At 44.9% G+C, this 15364-nt stretch overlaps 1 protein-coding gene across 3 annotated transcripts in view; it reads left to right on the plus strand.

Moving 5' to 3' along the window:
* Window positions 1-15364, plus strand: part of c11.1 (maestro heat like repeat family protein c11.1) — a 123956-nt gene that overhangs the window by 67825 nt on the left and 40767 nt on the right. For all 3 annotated transcript variants that reach the window (XM_045765299.2, XM_069311047.1, XM_069311046.1), the window contains exons 15-16: window positions 4969-5107; window positions 9371-9530. In XM_045765299.2, the coding sequence (XP_045621255.2) occupies window positions 4969-5107; window positions 9371-9530 (299 nt within the window). The remainder of the gene's footprint in view (window positions 1-4968; window positions 5108-9370; window positions 9531-15364) is intronic.

Consider the following 15364-nt stretch of genomic DNA (forward strand, 5'->3'; position numbering starts at 1 on the left):
CAAATGTTTGTACAAACATTTTGTACAAACACACTTTGGAACTTATGTTTAACACATTTCCTTTTTATTTTCCGTGAATCTATTTCCCATTTTCAACCTCTGAATATTATCCTTTACCTTCAATTTGTTGTTTATGAATTTATAGAATAGACCTGGTTCTGTTTTACATTTGTCTGCAATCCCTTTTTCAAAATTTCTTTCTGCCTCTCTCCTCACTGCCGTGTAGTTGTTTCTCCCATCTTTGTATCGCTGGTATGTTTGGGGGTTTGGCCTCTTCCTGTATTGATTCCATTTTTGTGTTTTTTGGTCTCTGGCCCTCTTGCAATTTCTGTTGAACCAATCCTATTTCCTAGTTCTGCATCTCTGTTTTGGTATAAATTTTTTTGTGCCTTTATCATATATTTCACAAAACTTGACATGCATCTCATTCACTTCCTTGCCTAGCAACAAGTCTGTCCAATTATACTCACTAAAAAAATTTCTAAGGTTGCCATAATGTCCTCTCCTAAAGTCAGTTTTTTCAGTTGCATCAACCTTCTTATTTTCTTCCAGATTATAACGCATTGCATACTTTATTCCCAAAAAGACATGGGAAAGACACTTGTGACATTTCTCCAGTGTGATACATCTGATGTAATCTGGTGTACAGATTCCTGAGCCTACTGGGCTCTATCATATCTACATTTAAAACTGTGTATGGAGTCAGCCTCCACCACATCACTGCCTAATGCATTCCATCCGTTAACTACTCTGACACTGAAAAAGTTCCTTCTAACGTCTCTGTGGCTCATGTGGGTACTCAGTTTCCACCTGTGTCCCCTTGTTCGCATACCGTCAGTGTTGAATAGTTTATCCTTGTCTACCCTGTCAATTCCCCTGAGGATTTTGTAGGTAGTAATCATGTCTCCCCTCACTCTTCTGTCTTCCAGTGTCGTAAGGTGCACTTCCCGCAGCCTTTCCTCGTAACTCATGCCTCTTGGTTCTAGGACTAGTCTAGTGGCATACCTCTGAACTTTTTCCAGCTTCGTCTTGTGCTTGACAAGGTACGGGCTCCATGCTGGGGCCGCATACTCCAGGATTGATCTTGTGTATGTGGTGACATGTGGGACATGTCCAGTGACTTTTGGTGTTGGTCCTGTCCCTTCGTTCCCGTTTGCTGCCTGTCTTCTTCGCTCCTCAGCTTCCTTATGTCCTACGAGTTTCGCGGTGTCCCTTCTTTGGAATCTGTCGGGGTCTTGGTCTCCACCCTCCTGGCGGCTCGCTGGCATTGGGACGTTTTTCAGTACGGCAGACGTTCGATCTCCTTCTTTGCCAGCTCGGGTTTCCGACTTTGCCTGCTCGGTGGTCGCACCCGAGGTCTTCCTGCGGCTCCGCCTCTTCCTCGGCTCGTTCGGCTCTGCCTTGAGTCTCGCCTTCTGTTAGTGGTCGGATGGCTTCGTTGCTGGTGTCCCACTTGCGTGCTTCCTCTTGGCGGCAGTGTGGGGTATTTTGGCGGTCCTTCATTTTTACCTTCTGTTCCCGGTTGTTGATGCCTTGTTGGTTTGGCCGGGGGTGCTTCAGGTTTTGTGTCCGGTTGCGGCTCTCCGCCGTTTTTGGCGCGCCACGCCTTCTGTGTCCGTGGACACACTTAGGGTTGATCCAGTTTCCCTTCTTCCCTGTTCGCAGGTGCGGGTCTCCCAGGTCATCCGCAGGGTTATTAAGGCTGGCCGGCCTGCGGCCTCTCCCCGTGCCCGTGACGTTCGTAAGTTCGCGGCTCTTGCTGCCATTCCTTGGGACTGTGTCTTGGGTGGACATTCGGGCGTGGGTATTTTGGCAGTCAAATTGGGTCCTGGCTGCTCGTTGCCTTGTTCACGTCCTTAGACCTGGTTGGGCCTGTGTCGCTTTGGGTTGGCAGTTGCAGCCGGTTGTCTCACTTCGTGTTGAGGTGTGAGTGGTGGCCGCCTCCCGGATACGTCCCTTAGACCTTCCTCTGTTGGTAGTTAGATCCGGGAGCCAACAGGGCTCCCCCAGAAAACCAGTGTTGAATGTAATGAAATGCCATTTTCTGGGTGAGACCCGGAGGCTCCCCGGCAACCCTCGCTCCCTCCCTCCCTCCGGTCAGCGGTTTTTGCGTGTTTTGACATCCAGCCTCGGAACTGATGGGTGGATAGCCGGCGTGAGAGGTCTGGGGCTACCCCTTCCCCCTCCCGGGAAGGGGGGAGCTGCGCAGACAGCGGCGTGGTGACGTGTGACATCATACTAGTTTGCTTGTTTTCTGTTGGGGAGTTCTATCCACTAGTTCGGCTTTTGGTAGCAATTTTAACCAGAATAGGGGTTTGTTTTGGGACGCTTACCTTTCTGGATGCTTGACCCAGTCGATGGAAGACATAGAATGCTTCCAACCACACCGAGGTTTCTATAGGGCATTGCTCCCGTTGCCTCTCTGAGGGGGCCAGGTTCTGGCCGTGGTCCCCGTTAGGCCCTAAGAACTCCATACACATGACTGATGCCAAAGTCTGACATTAGCATATCAGCCTGGTATAGCTCCAGGGAGCCTCCGGGTCTCATCCAGAAAATGGCGTCTTTCTGTCGAAAATTTTCTGTCTTCCGACCTGCGGTGGTATCGGGCGGCTCCTCCTCCTCCGGGAGGTTTGGGGCTGAGAGGGCAGGCTTCTTCCCCTTCACTTCGTTGGGTCATCTTAGAGAGGATGCACTTGGGCGTGGTCGAAACGACCTCATCTTGCTAGTGGGTTTCCTGCTTGTTTTCCAATGCCGGAACGGGACTGTGCGGTTCTGCGGTTTATTCTGAACTTGTCCTGTCTGAACCCCTAGCTTCCTTACCCCTTCTTTCGGATGATCATTCTGTCCCAGGTCCAGCTTCTCTTGGAGCCCGGTTCTTGGATGGTATTTCTGGATCTCCAGGACACGAATTGGCACGTCTCTATTATTCCTGGGTTGAGGGACTGGTTTGGTTTTGTGGTGGGGCATCGGGTTTACCGCTTTTGTTGCCTTCCTTTCGGGTTGAATCTGGCACCTCGCGTTTTAATGCGTCTTACCCGGGTCATGGTGGCCCAGCTGCATCTTCTAGGTGTTTGGGTTTTAGTTTACCTTGACCAAAATAATCTTTCCTTTAGATTACTCAATAGCTCAGTCGATAGAGCTTCGGTCTCTTACACGTTGGGTCCACGGCTCAAGTTTCCTGGAGCCCCGGTGAATGATATGTTTATTTCCACGGAAATGTGGACGGCAATTTGTGACGTGGGCATAGATCACCAATTCCTCCGAGCTTCAGTAGTAGTCAGGGGAAGTCAAAAATTCCAGTTGAGCAGCAGGATGTTGCTTTTGGAAACTTTCCTTATTAAGATTACTCAATAGCTCGTTAAATAGAGCTTCAGTTTCACTCACATTTGGTCCACGGTTCAAATCTTCTAGAGCCCAGGGGAATGGACTTTTTAGCTATAATTTGTATGTGGCACTGGAAATTCAGCTCATCAATGAGAACAGCAAGGAATTTACTATGTAACATGTATGACAACCCCCCCCCCCCAAGAGCTCGCACCCAGGGAAGCCTTCTCCAAGAGGTCAGCCCAGATGAACTCTGGATTGTCTTGCAAAGTTAATTAAAATATTCCTGGCTAGTCTTAGTCAGCTAGTTTCAAGTTTTGATATATCATGATAATCTTGTGAAACATTGTAATGGAATTATACTCCCAGATTCTTATGTATGAACACCCAGAGATCTACCCCTTTCTGCCAGGTCAGAGGTCAACCACCTGCAGGGTGAGTGTTGGCTGTGTAAACATTTGGGTGAGGAAAACGTTCCTTCCCTCTTGCACTTCCGTAATTAATAATTTCCATCCTTGAAGCGGTGTATGGTGGTTGTCAAACATCTTGATGGTAAATTCTTGAGAGTTTGTGCACGTGTGGGCGGACCCACTTAAAAGCCTCAATGTAGGTTTGCAATAGCAAATCTCCCCCACCCCCCCCTTTCTCCAGCTGATAGGTGTGGCAGTTTTGGGGGCGGGAATATATGCCCCTGTAGGGGAGTTAGAGGATAGAGGGTGCTGGAGGAACAGAGGCAGTGTGGGCCGCAGGTCATCAAGCGGGTCTCAGGAGACAGACAGACTCACCCAGGTCGGAGAGCAGGACCCAGAGGGTAAAGTGTGTGATCCTGGATATTTCCCATGTGTGATTTCTAAACATTTGCCAATGTTAGAGTAGGTACTTATAGTTTGGTGAATATTATATTTTGTTCTCAATAAACCCATGTTAAAATATCCATCTGTGTCCATTAAATGGAACCTTTCAAACTCCTATGTGTATAGTTTTGTTAACAACCAGCCCATGATTAATGAGTTAAAAAAAAAAAAAAGACTCAATGTCAAGCAATGTTTCTTGCCACATTGCTTGATATAGCTAATGGTCAGGCAGGATGGTGGCAGCGTAATTAATTTGTTCCCTGTGTAGCATTTCCTTCGAAGGGTTCCCTTGGTTCCTGGCGTACCCATCAGTGGTACACTTTGTCAGTTCATATTACGTAAAATATAAATAACCAGTGTTCAATAACTAATACCCTCAAGGCTTTACCTTTATCCAGTTTTACAAAGTGTTACCAAGTGCAACCAGTAGGAAGTGTTACTCGGTAATTATTAGTATTAATCACTATCGTCTAGGATACAATATATTAATGTTACAGTAGGGTTACAATATAAAATTAGTGGTTACAACTATCTACTTTATTGATTTGGATATTGTTAATTCTTAGATTAATTTGATCGTTGAATTTATGTAATTCTAAGGTGGCTCGTACCTTTATTAATATCTTAAAAAGGGTATTATTAAATCAAGGATTGGAGATACAGTACTGTACTGTACTGTATTTTACTAAGTACAATAGGTGAATTGATTGATTTATAAAGTGTCTCAAAATATTGTATGAACCTTTTACACATTGTTGGTTCTAATGGTAATGACACTGGGGTTTTCCAGATTGTATATTTAACAGATTGGAGAAAGTTACGCACAAGGAGACAAGACGGAGAACAGTGGAGGCTCTGACCCGTCTGTCTTCCCACAACCTGAGCTTGGTGCTGGATACCATGCTTACGTATCCACTTCCATATGAAAGGTCAGTCTCTCCAAACTCTTTTGTTTCTTTTTCTGAGTGGTGTCTTTACGTCTGTCAAGATGTTTCCAATTTTAAAGTGATATCTCTGCACACATACACTTGCAAGATTGAACATTGACAGTGTGAGATTAAATAATGATCTGTGTTTACCATGCATACATGTGGTTCACATATGTCTTTGCATAGAAATGAAAGCATAATGTATCAATTAATCAAGTAGTAGTCATACCTCACCGCAGTACTGTAAATGGAGGCAATCATGATAAGGATGTCGCATAATATCCACTACTATGTTATGGGCGAGCGACCATGTGGCAATACCCAGTCGTTTTGTACCATGGGCATTGCCTCAGCCGTACAGAAGTGAGATTTTTATTGCAGGTTTACACCTATAGCTGTCTGTAGCCCGGACACATGAATTTCAGGGACCCACTGTATGCAGTTTTCTTGAAAGCGACACAGTGTTTTGACTCAATCACTCAATCTGTTTTGCCTGCTACATTCTTCATTACCGAGTTTGTTCATCTGTGTGTGTGTGTGTGTTTTGGGTGTGGTTGTCAACTTAGTATATGCCCATTTCTTGGATGTTAACTTGTAGTGTTGTGGCTCAGTTATTCACTCATACAATTTCACTGAAAACTTGTTGTCACCATGTGTCATTTAGTGTTTTTCATAGCTCCCTGTGTTTTTGAAAAACTTGGGTGTGTAGGAGGACAGCTCATGCTCTGCTTCTACTTGCTTTGCCCAGAACTTTTTGGTTCTTAGTGTTCAGCTATCCTGCCTACTTACTGCATCTGTTGTTGAATCTTTCTGTTCCTTGGATAGAGCCATTTCAACATTGGTGCCACTAGGTTAGGTTGATGCTTTGGGAATTGCTTATTTCTGAGGCTTTGTTTTGAAGCACTGGTTCTGTTCTGGAAGATGCCATTCCCTTCTGCTGCTGTGCTTGAAGGAATTTGGTTTTCACTAATCAGTCTTCAGTTCTGGCCATGGTGGGTGGGATTTCCACTCTTGAATGTGTTTCTGTGGCTGACCCTTCTTCCTCTTTGGAAACATGGGCAGTGCCTGGCTTAGTGACAATTTGAGCTTTCTTGGGCTTTAGTTTGGGCCTGTGGGTCCCTTTCTTTGTGTCTGAGAGGTGTATATGTCTCGCCACATTCCCAGTATTGTGCTGTATGTGGCATGTGTTGCTCTGTGTCTGAGAGGTATATGTGTCTCGCCACATTCCCAGTATTGTGTTGTATGTGGCATGTGTGGCTCTATGTCTGAGAGGTGTATGTGTCTTGCCACATTCCCAGTACTGTGTTGTGTTGTATGTGGCATGTGTGGCTCTATGTCTGAGAGGTATATGTGTCTTGCCACATTCCCAGTATTGTGCTGTATGTGGCATGTGTTGCTCTATGTCTGAGAGGTATATGTGTCTCGCCACATTCCCAGTACTGTGCTGTGTTGTATGTGGCATGTGTGGCTCTATGTCTGAGAGGTATATGTGTCTTGCCACATTCCCAGTATTGTGTTGTATGTGGCATGTGTTGCTCTGTGTCTGAGAGGTATATGTGTCTTGCCACATTCCCAGTATTGTGCTGTATGTGGCATGTGTTGCTCTGTGTCTGAGAGGTATATGTGTCTTGCCACATTCCCAGTATTGTGCTGTATGTGGCATGTGTTGCTCTATGTCTGAGAGGTGTATGTGTCTTGCCACATTCCCAGTACTGTGTTGTATGTGGCATGTGTGGCTCTATGTCTGAGAGGTATATGTGTCTTGCCACATTCCCAGTATTGTGCTGTATGTAGCATGTGTTGCTCTATGTCTGAGAGGTATATGTGTCTTGCCACATTCCCAGTACTGTGTTGTATGTGGCATGTGTGGCTCTATGTCTGAGAGGTATATGTGTCTTGCCACATTCCCAGTACTGTGTTGTATGTGGCATGTGTGGCTCTGTCTCAAGTATGGTTGAGCATATCACTTGAGGGCATTGATTCTTTCCTTCACCGGTTGTGACAATCTCATAACCCATCATTACAGGAATTGTAGTGCTGGACAATGCAACTTCTGGACAGAACACGTTCAAAATATCCTCATATTGTAAAGTGAGAATACCATAGATTCTACAAAAAAAGCATTAAAATTAATTCAAAATAACAACAGCCATATTTACTAACATGAGATCTAAAAAGATTTATAGCCCAATCCTTTCAAAATAGCCTCCTCACAGAAGCAAAGTGGTTTTGGGCCTTCACAAACATCAATGCTATCGATTACATAGACACTAGTGTTTGGATTGTAGATTATAATACTGTATCAAGGTGTTATAGACCCACAACCAGAGCACAACTCCATAGTCTCTTGAGACTGATGGATGCCTACTACTACTACTACTACTACTACTACTACTACTACTGATAGAGTAAACACAACATGGGAGAGAGTAGATCTGTACATTATACACTGCTAATCTGCACAGAGTTATTCAGATCCTCAAATTTGAGTTGAGACATTGAGTCAAATTAGAGGCAAAAACCTCTGCCTCTGACTGCAGGATTCCATCTATGAGACCAGAGGACCTTGTGTAAGATAAGAGTATCCTGCTCAAAGAAAAAATTCATATACACTCACAAGTCTGAGTTTTTCAAATGTTTTTAAATTATCGTCTAAAAATAAATTAAATTGCTACAGAAGACGGTTTGTATTTTTGGATTGGACCCCCTCAGTAGCTCCCCTTTGTCAGTGCACTTGGAGCACACACTATTATACATTGACCTTTTTATCTCTGTTGAGCATGGCACATTTGTAGATCAAAGATCAACCTGTTTACCAAGGTGATCGGCTTGCAAAATAGAGGAAGTTGCTAAGCTCAAGCTCCAGGGGTCTCATTGGTCTCATCGTTGTTGTTCCCTCGGGTGTGTGGGGAGTTTTGCCCAGCCTTCTACTCCACATCATCACTTGAAATTTTTTTTTTTTAGACAGATGGATGATCATGGTGACATGCTTCACTCGGGTTTTGTCCTCCACCTTTTGTCCTCCACTCGGGTTGCTCCACAACCCTGCTTCAACTTGGACCTATGGTGGCTCAACAAATGCAGCCCCTATCCATCATTTCTTATGAATATGGTGTTCCAGGTGTATAAGATGGGATTACACTAGTCTGCACTTGTTTCCTTAAGTTTGCAGAATGGCTATTTGAATGGCTATTTCCATGGAAGTGTGGATGACAGTATATGTGACGTGGGCATGGATCACTAATTCCTCTGAGCTTCAGTAGCAGTCAGGGAAAGTAAAAAAATTTGAGTTTGGCAGCAGGATGCTGCTTCTGGAAACTTTCCTTACTAAGATTACTCAATAGTTTGGTGGATAAAGCTTTGGCCTCACACACGTGGGGTTCGCGGTTTGAGTCTCCTAGAGCCCTGGTGAATGGAATGTTTATTTCCATGGAAGTGTGGATGACAATTTATATTATCAAATGCTTATCCATCCTCAGTTCAGAGATTGGTTGGAGTTGTATGTGGGACATTCATATCTACTTTCAAACTCAAATTAGTGCCAGTGTCCCAGATCATCCAGCAAGTTGTAAAACTATGGCCTACGCCATGTGTTTGTGGCGTTCTACATACAGAATACCTCTCAATTTTGTTGATGCATCACTCGGGACTACTTCACTGAACTTGTGAGGTTCGGTGAATCAAGGACTTTCTGAGGGCTCCTCAGTAGTTCCCATTCTTGCTCTTCCTCTACTTTCCTGTACTAGAGGTAGTGTGCCAAGCCTTGAGACCAAGGTGGTCACCTAGCTGGAGCCCAGAGTGACTTGGGCCACCACTTGGTGGCAGTGCGGGGTAGGGGGGATGGTCGATGAGGCAAGTTGTTTGTATGTTACAACTTTATTTAGGATGTTCAGTGAATGCCAAACTTTTCTTGGAGGTTGAATGTTGTGTGACATCTTTTATATTTTTAAGTAAATCTTCTTTGTAGCAATTTGATTTTTAATCCTCATGTACTCTCCTTCTTGTAGAGAAAAGTTGATGTGAAATGCTACTGCTTCCTGAGTGCTGAGATTGTCATTGGATCCTGACATATTGATAATACTTCTAGAGTACTATTGACATAGCTAAGGGAAGCTACTGAGGAGGGCTCCCTAGAAAGTGCTTTTTATTTTACTCGATGCTCAATTTTTTAATGCAGTGTCAGATGTCGGATTTAGTTAAAATGCATTCTCCCTGTGTAGTTAGTGGAAGACGATGATATTACAAAATTCACTTCTCACACAGGGGCGTATGTGAGACATGGCGTAATTTGGGCCATGACCCAAAGCTTTGCGAGTCGACAATAACTCTCCTGACACAAATTCTGGAGCGCACACAGTTGTATTCAGAACAGCCAACTACTACTGATGCTACTGTCAAGATTGCAACACTCCCACCACTATCTGTAAGAATTATTTATACCCATTTTTCATTCTTCAGAACATAAGAATAAAGTAATCTGCAGAGGCCAATTGGCTTGTGCAAGACAGCTTCTGATTATACCCAGGCTCTCGTTTACTCCTTCAACATAGGTTATCTTGAGATGATTTCGGGGCTTTTTAGTGTCCCCGCGGCCCGGTCCTCGACCAGGCCTCCACCCCCAGGAAGCAGCCCGTGACAGCTGACTAACTCCCAGGTACCTATTTACTGCTAGGTAACAGGGGCATTCAGGGTGAAAGAAACTTTTGCCCATTTGTTTCTGCCTCGTGCGGGAATCGAACCCGCGGCACAGAATTACGAGTCCTGCGCGCTATCCACCAGGCTACGAGGCCCCTTCATTCTTGAAGGGGCCTCTTAGGCTTGAAATTTTCCAACACGTTTGCTTCTTTGATGTTACACAGTAACTTGGTACACAGGTCTTTACGAGCCAGTTTTGATTAGTTATTTTCTAAATCTTAAATTTCTTCAATTTGTATAGATCTTCTTTTTTTTCAAAGTTGGGTTGGTAGTTTTAGAACCCTACTTATATCCCCTTGTTATACCATTTTGTTCATTTGTATCTCCAGTCGTGCGCTCTCTTCCTTGATGCCATTTTAGGGAATGTAAATAGATCAAAGGTGTGCATTAGTGAAGAAAAACTATTATAAAAGTAAATTTAGACTTGTATAAATTGAGTGCATTTTAAGACGAAACATTGTACTTTACCTTAAATAAAAAATCCAAAGTCAGAGTATGAAGTGCTCTCACCAACCACTTTAGACATTTCAGTTTACATTGTTAGAATCGGAAAGAGTGGAAATATCAAGTATGCAAAGATGTAACTGAACACTTGTAGTTGTGAGGGTGCTAGTCAGCTTTTGCCTCACCTGAAACACACACTGAAGTCTAAGGAGCAGGCTGAAAGCTCTCGGCAGCAGCAGCAGTTTGTAGGGAAGAAAGAGTTGTAGATTCATGCAAGGCAATCTTGGTTAATAACAGTGGATATATTGTAGCCTTTTCCATACCATCTGAACTTATCCATCTAGCTTAATAATATAAGAATGAAGGAAATGGTAGAAGGCCTTTTGGCTCTACACGATAGCTCCTATTTATGTCCACCCGAACGCACTCCCATTTTGGTTTGTTCTCGACTCCCAGTTGGGGATCCCGGGTTTAATTTTTGGCTGGGACAGAAACGGTTGGGCATGCTTCCTTTCACCTAATGGCTCTTCACCTAGCAGTAAATAGGTATATTACTTGGGATTTAGTCAGCTGTTGTGGGGTTGCATCCTGGGGAGAGTCGGTAGTTCCTCCTTGGTGGTGGGGGGAGAGGAGACCTTCAATGTAAGCCTAATGTATATACTGTACATACACAGGCTGTCTGTCTTGACAGAATTAATCATATCTTCTCCATATAGCCTTTCACTAGTGCTTGCCTGTGCTGCCTACAAGATGCTTCAGTGTTGCTGGACTTACATAAAGCTTAAATTAAACGAAGCTTGGTGGTGACGCTTAATGTGAAGTTCTGTTCCAAATGAAGCTTGTGGCCCATAAATGTTACATTTCCTAATTAACATAACTGATAAATTAAGAACTTACTGTTGATACAAGGTAATGATTATACTGTCAAGGTCAGATTAAGATTAAAATGGGTCCTGTAGTATAGTAGTCTACATTCCTGACTAACAATCAAGGATCCTGGGTGAAATGGCCAGCAAAGACAAAAGTGGTTGGGTACTTTTACTTTCTCCAGATGCCTCCATTTACCTAGCATCAAATAGGCAGTTGGACATCTGTTGTGGGTGGCATCCTGGGAAAGATCATCAGTAGTTGACCTGGTGGGGTTAGTTGATAAGCCTAAATACAGGCTTCCTGTCCCTGATACAGAAACTATTAAGATTGGTGAGAGCTTATTGGAAACACTTTGCCAGGAGCCTCTATCCAAGGTTGGGATAAGATTTGTTGGGATATTCATTCAATAAATTCTTTTCAAAGTAAACTAAAGTAGAAGAATATATATTTTTAACAAATTGGAGTATAGGTGATCATTAGAATGTGATCTTTACTGGTGTTTAGTTTGAAAGGCTACTTTTTATATCTGGGGAAGCCCTTTGGGGCTCTCAAACTACAGAGGAAAATTACTAGATGCCATCAGTCTGGGAGTTGTTCTAGGCCTACCGGGAACCATGAGCCAAAACCTGGGCCCCCCCCCCCTCTAATGACATGGAGAGCAGTGGCACTATGATTAAATTGTTAGTGAAATTTAATAAAGTCCACTACCACCAGGGAAGCAACCACAAAGTTAGCAAGACAAAACAGACCATTGCTGGTTATAAGGAAATATCGATACCTCAAACTTGTTCGCCCCATTTCCCATCCCCACCTCGTTTGGGGAGAAGGAGGGAGACAGACTGGGTCTCCTGGCTGCTTCACACTCAGTTCTTGCTGAGGGAAGACAGAGAGAGGTGCCTCCTTTCACTCTGGCTCCCATGTTCTGCTTCAGCATTTGTGGCTGTTTCAATACACATTTGTGCTGTGTATGCCAGGAATATACAGGCATACCTCAGTTTAAGAGTTTAATTGGTTCCTGGAGACGCCTCGTATTCCGAAAACTCGCATTCCGAAGCTAATTTTCCCATAAGAAATAAAGGGAAATGAATTAATCCGTCCCTGACTACCCCAAAAACCCCACATCAAACTAAATTTTTATACCTAATTCATCTAAATAAACCTACAAAACTATGTTCAAGTTATTACTTACCCTTGCTGTTGAATGCTGTAGGCGTATAGAAGATGGTGAGGAGGTGGGAGGAAGAGAGGAGTTACTGTTTGGAAGGGGAGTCCCCTTCCATTATAACATCAGGCAGTGAGGACTTCACTGGTATGCACACTCTGGCACATTTTGCCTGCATACCACTAGGACTTGCTTGTCTTACTAAGAATCTGTCTAAAGACACTTGTTTTTCCCTACATTTTAACACTTGTCTGTAGTAAGACATCACATTATCATTTAAAAGGTCAATGCAACGGTCTGCTACAGCTTTATCTGGGTGAGTTTTTTCAACAGAACTTTGCAGTTCTTCCCATACTTCACACATTTTCTTAATCAAGAAGGGACATCCTTTACTGCCTCTACTCATAGCTATTTTCTTAGGTTGAACCTTACCAATGGCTTTCTTGAGACCCATGGCAAGATATATAATGACAACTTTTATGCTCAAATGGCAAAAAAAACGATAAAAAACTGTAAATTCTTGTAAAGAATTCAGGTGGGATAGTCACTGGACACGAGACACTGGTAAACTGAGGCGCGATCGCCATGCCACCACGCGCCAGTCGGTCTGTACACGTATCAACAAACTCACGTTCCGAGGTAACCCTCGCCTTCCGAGACATATTTTCCGAGGAAATCCTGCTCGTCTTCCGAAAAACTCGCATACAGGGACACTCGCATTCCGAGGTACCACTGTAGTTCGCTTGGAGCTGCATGTGCTAGGGTTTTTCTTCCCTGTGTGCTCCCTAGTGCTGCCCTTGCGATGCCAGTGGTGTCCTCTTCCCCAAAGTATTCGGGTTTGCTTCCATAGAAGGCTTCCTTGCTTGTTGTGGTCCTTGCCCTTGGTAAGTCTGTTTTGTTTTTGGCTTTGATTTCTCTGGGTTCGAGAGCAAGTTTTGACTGGCGAGGCGCACTAAGATTCGTGCAACCTAACCAAGGCACTCTGTAGTCGGCCTTCTCAGCCTCTGGTGAGCTGGGTTGGTCTACGTGTACCCGTTTTAGGGTCTACCCGATTCTTCCCTTCTTCTTTCGTTCCAAAACGAGACTTTCCTTCTTTAAAAAAAATGCAGTAGGTCCTGTTTCCTAATCAGGGCTTCAGCGTAGTGATCCCAATGCTTGGGAATCCTGCAGAGCCATTCCCTGGAAAACCCCTTTGGGTTCGGTAGTCCATTGGATATCCTTGTGGAACCTACACTTTTCTTGAGCGAGTTCAAGGATTGTGCATCATCATGCCACATGGATATCCATGCTTCCGTCCCGCTCACTCGAGTGGCATGAGGCTGCTTCTGTGTTACAGGCTTCGGGGATGGAGGTGTTTCCTTAGCATTTCTCTGTCTACTTATTTGCCCCACTATCCCAAAGGATGTCGAGATGTTTACCTCCATGTTCAGGTTCTTTATTGGTCAGCCACGCAGATTGTTGTAGACTTTTGTACTCGTTGCACCTGGGTGCTGTTGTGCACTTCTTGAGCCATGGAGCTGCATTCGGACTGACTCTCTGAACCCCTGTCCTTCGGGAGGTGATGGCCATGTTTTTGTTTACCAGCTCACACGGCATTTTTCCGGTTCACCCTTTGACAGGGTGATGGGAAAGGGAGTTTTGTGCAGCCTGTGGTGGAATTAGTTGATCCGTCCACTTTTCGGGGGGGTTGGGTCTTTCTGGGTGGCCCTCCTCTCCTCATCTTCATAAAGTCATCTTGGAATGGGTGTTTTTGGGGGTGGTCATACCCTTCGGTTGTTTCCCACCTTTTCTGGTCTCTAGTCAGGATTCTCTGGATCTCTGGTTCTTCCTCGCTCTGTCTGGGTTGAACCGGTGCTTTCCTTGCCTCTTCTTTTGGATTACTTTTTTTCAGGTTCGACTCGTCCAGGAGTTTGGTGCTTGTTTGCTTCTCTGGACCTGGATATATTCTGACATGCTCGGATACATCCAGAGATTGGTTAGCTTTCTCTTGAGGCAATAGATTCCCATTATCGGGTCCTCCTCTTTGGACTCGCATTCTATGCATTTGGCTTGGATCATGGTGGCCCTTCTTTGTCTTCCTGTTGTTTGGGTCCTGGTCTACCTTGACAACTGGCTGGTGTGATCTCCCAGCCAGTCTGCGTGTCTGCTGGCCAAGGTTCTGGTTCTCTCTCTCCCTCTCTCTCTCAAGTTCCTGGTAAAATGGCAGAAATCTCATTGGTTCTGGCATTGGTTTGGAATAGGCTGGGCCTCATTTAGGACTCACTTGGCTTCACTGGCCCTGCTGCTGGCCCCCCCTACACAACTGCAACACTGCTTTCTGTTGGTGTTGCGCACGCACCAGGTGACTCGGCAGTTGCTCGAGCAGCTGTGCAGGAACCTCAACTTTGCCGTCCTCGTTTTTCCTTGGGCAGGGTTTGGCTTCTGAGGCTTTGATTTCTTCAGAGCTGGTTCTTCCACAGCACCTGCATTTGCTGGATGCTACCTCTAGGTGCCCTTTACCAGCTGCTGTATCACTGGCTTCCTCTTCAAGGTTTTCAATGGTCTAGTTTCCTGGGGCCTTCCTTTCTGTCTTTTTGGATGCTTCCAATTTCAGCTGGAGCTTTGTGACCAATGCTTGCCTTGCTGGTCTAGGGCCTTGGTCCCCTCACCTTTATTGGGCTCACAATCCAGTGCAGGAGTTTGCGGCTGTGTGGTTTGCATGGTAGAGCTTTAAGATCTCTCTGGGCTCCGTGGTCCGGCTCCTTTTGAACAGTCTCCTCATGCTTTGTGGTCTCAACCGAGGGATATGGAAGTTGTCTTTGCTGCCTGTCTCTTGGAGCTGAACTCTACTCCTGATTTCTTGGGGTTGGTTGTTTATGCTGTTCACGTCGAGTGTCCAACGTCCTGACTGGCAGTCTTCTTAGTCCTGTAACATTTCCACGGAGTGAACCATCGCCGCTAACTCCTTTCTCGGCTTTGCCCTCATTAGGGCACCCAGACGTGGACCTCTTCACATCGGCCTGGTTGTGGCACCATTCCCAGACTGCGAGTCATGCAGAAGATGCTTTTGGCTGGACTGGTTGAGGTGGGGGTTCCTGTTCTGTTTC

Source organism: Procambarus clarkii, chromosome 69, assembly GCF_040958095.1.
Source record: "Procambarus clarkii isolate CNS0578487 chromosome 69, FALCON_Pclarkii_2.0, whole genome shotgun sequence".
Lineage (NCBI taxonomy): Eukaryota > Metazoa > Arthropoda > Malacostraca > Decapoda > Cambaridae > Procambarus > Procambarus clarkii.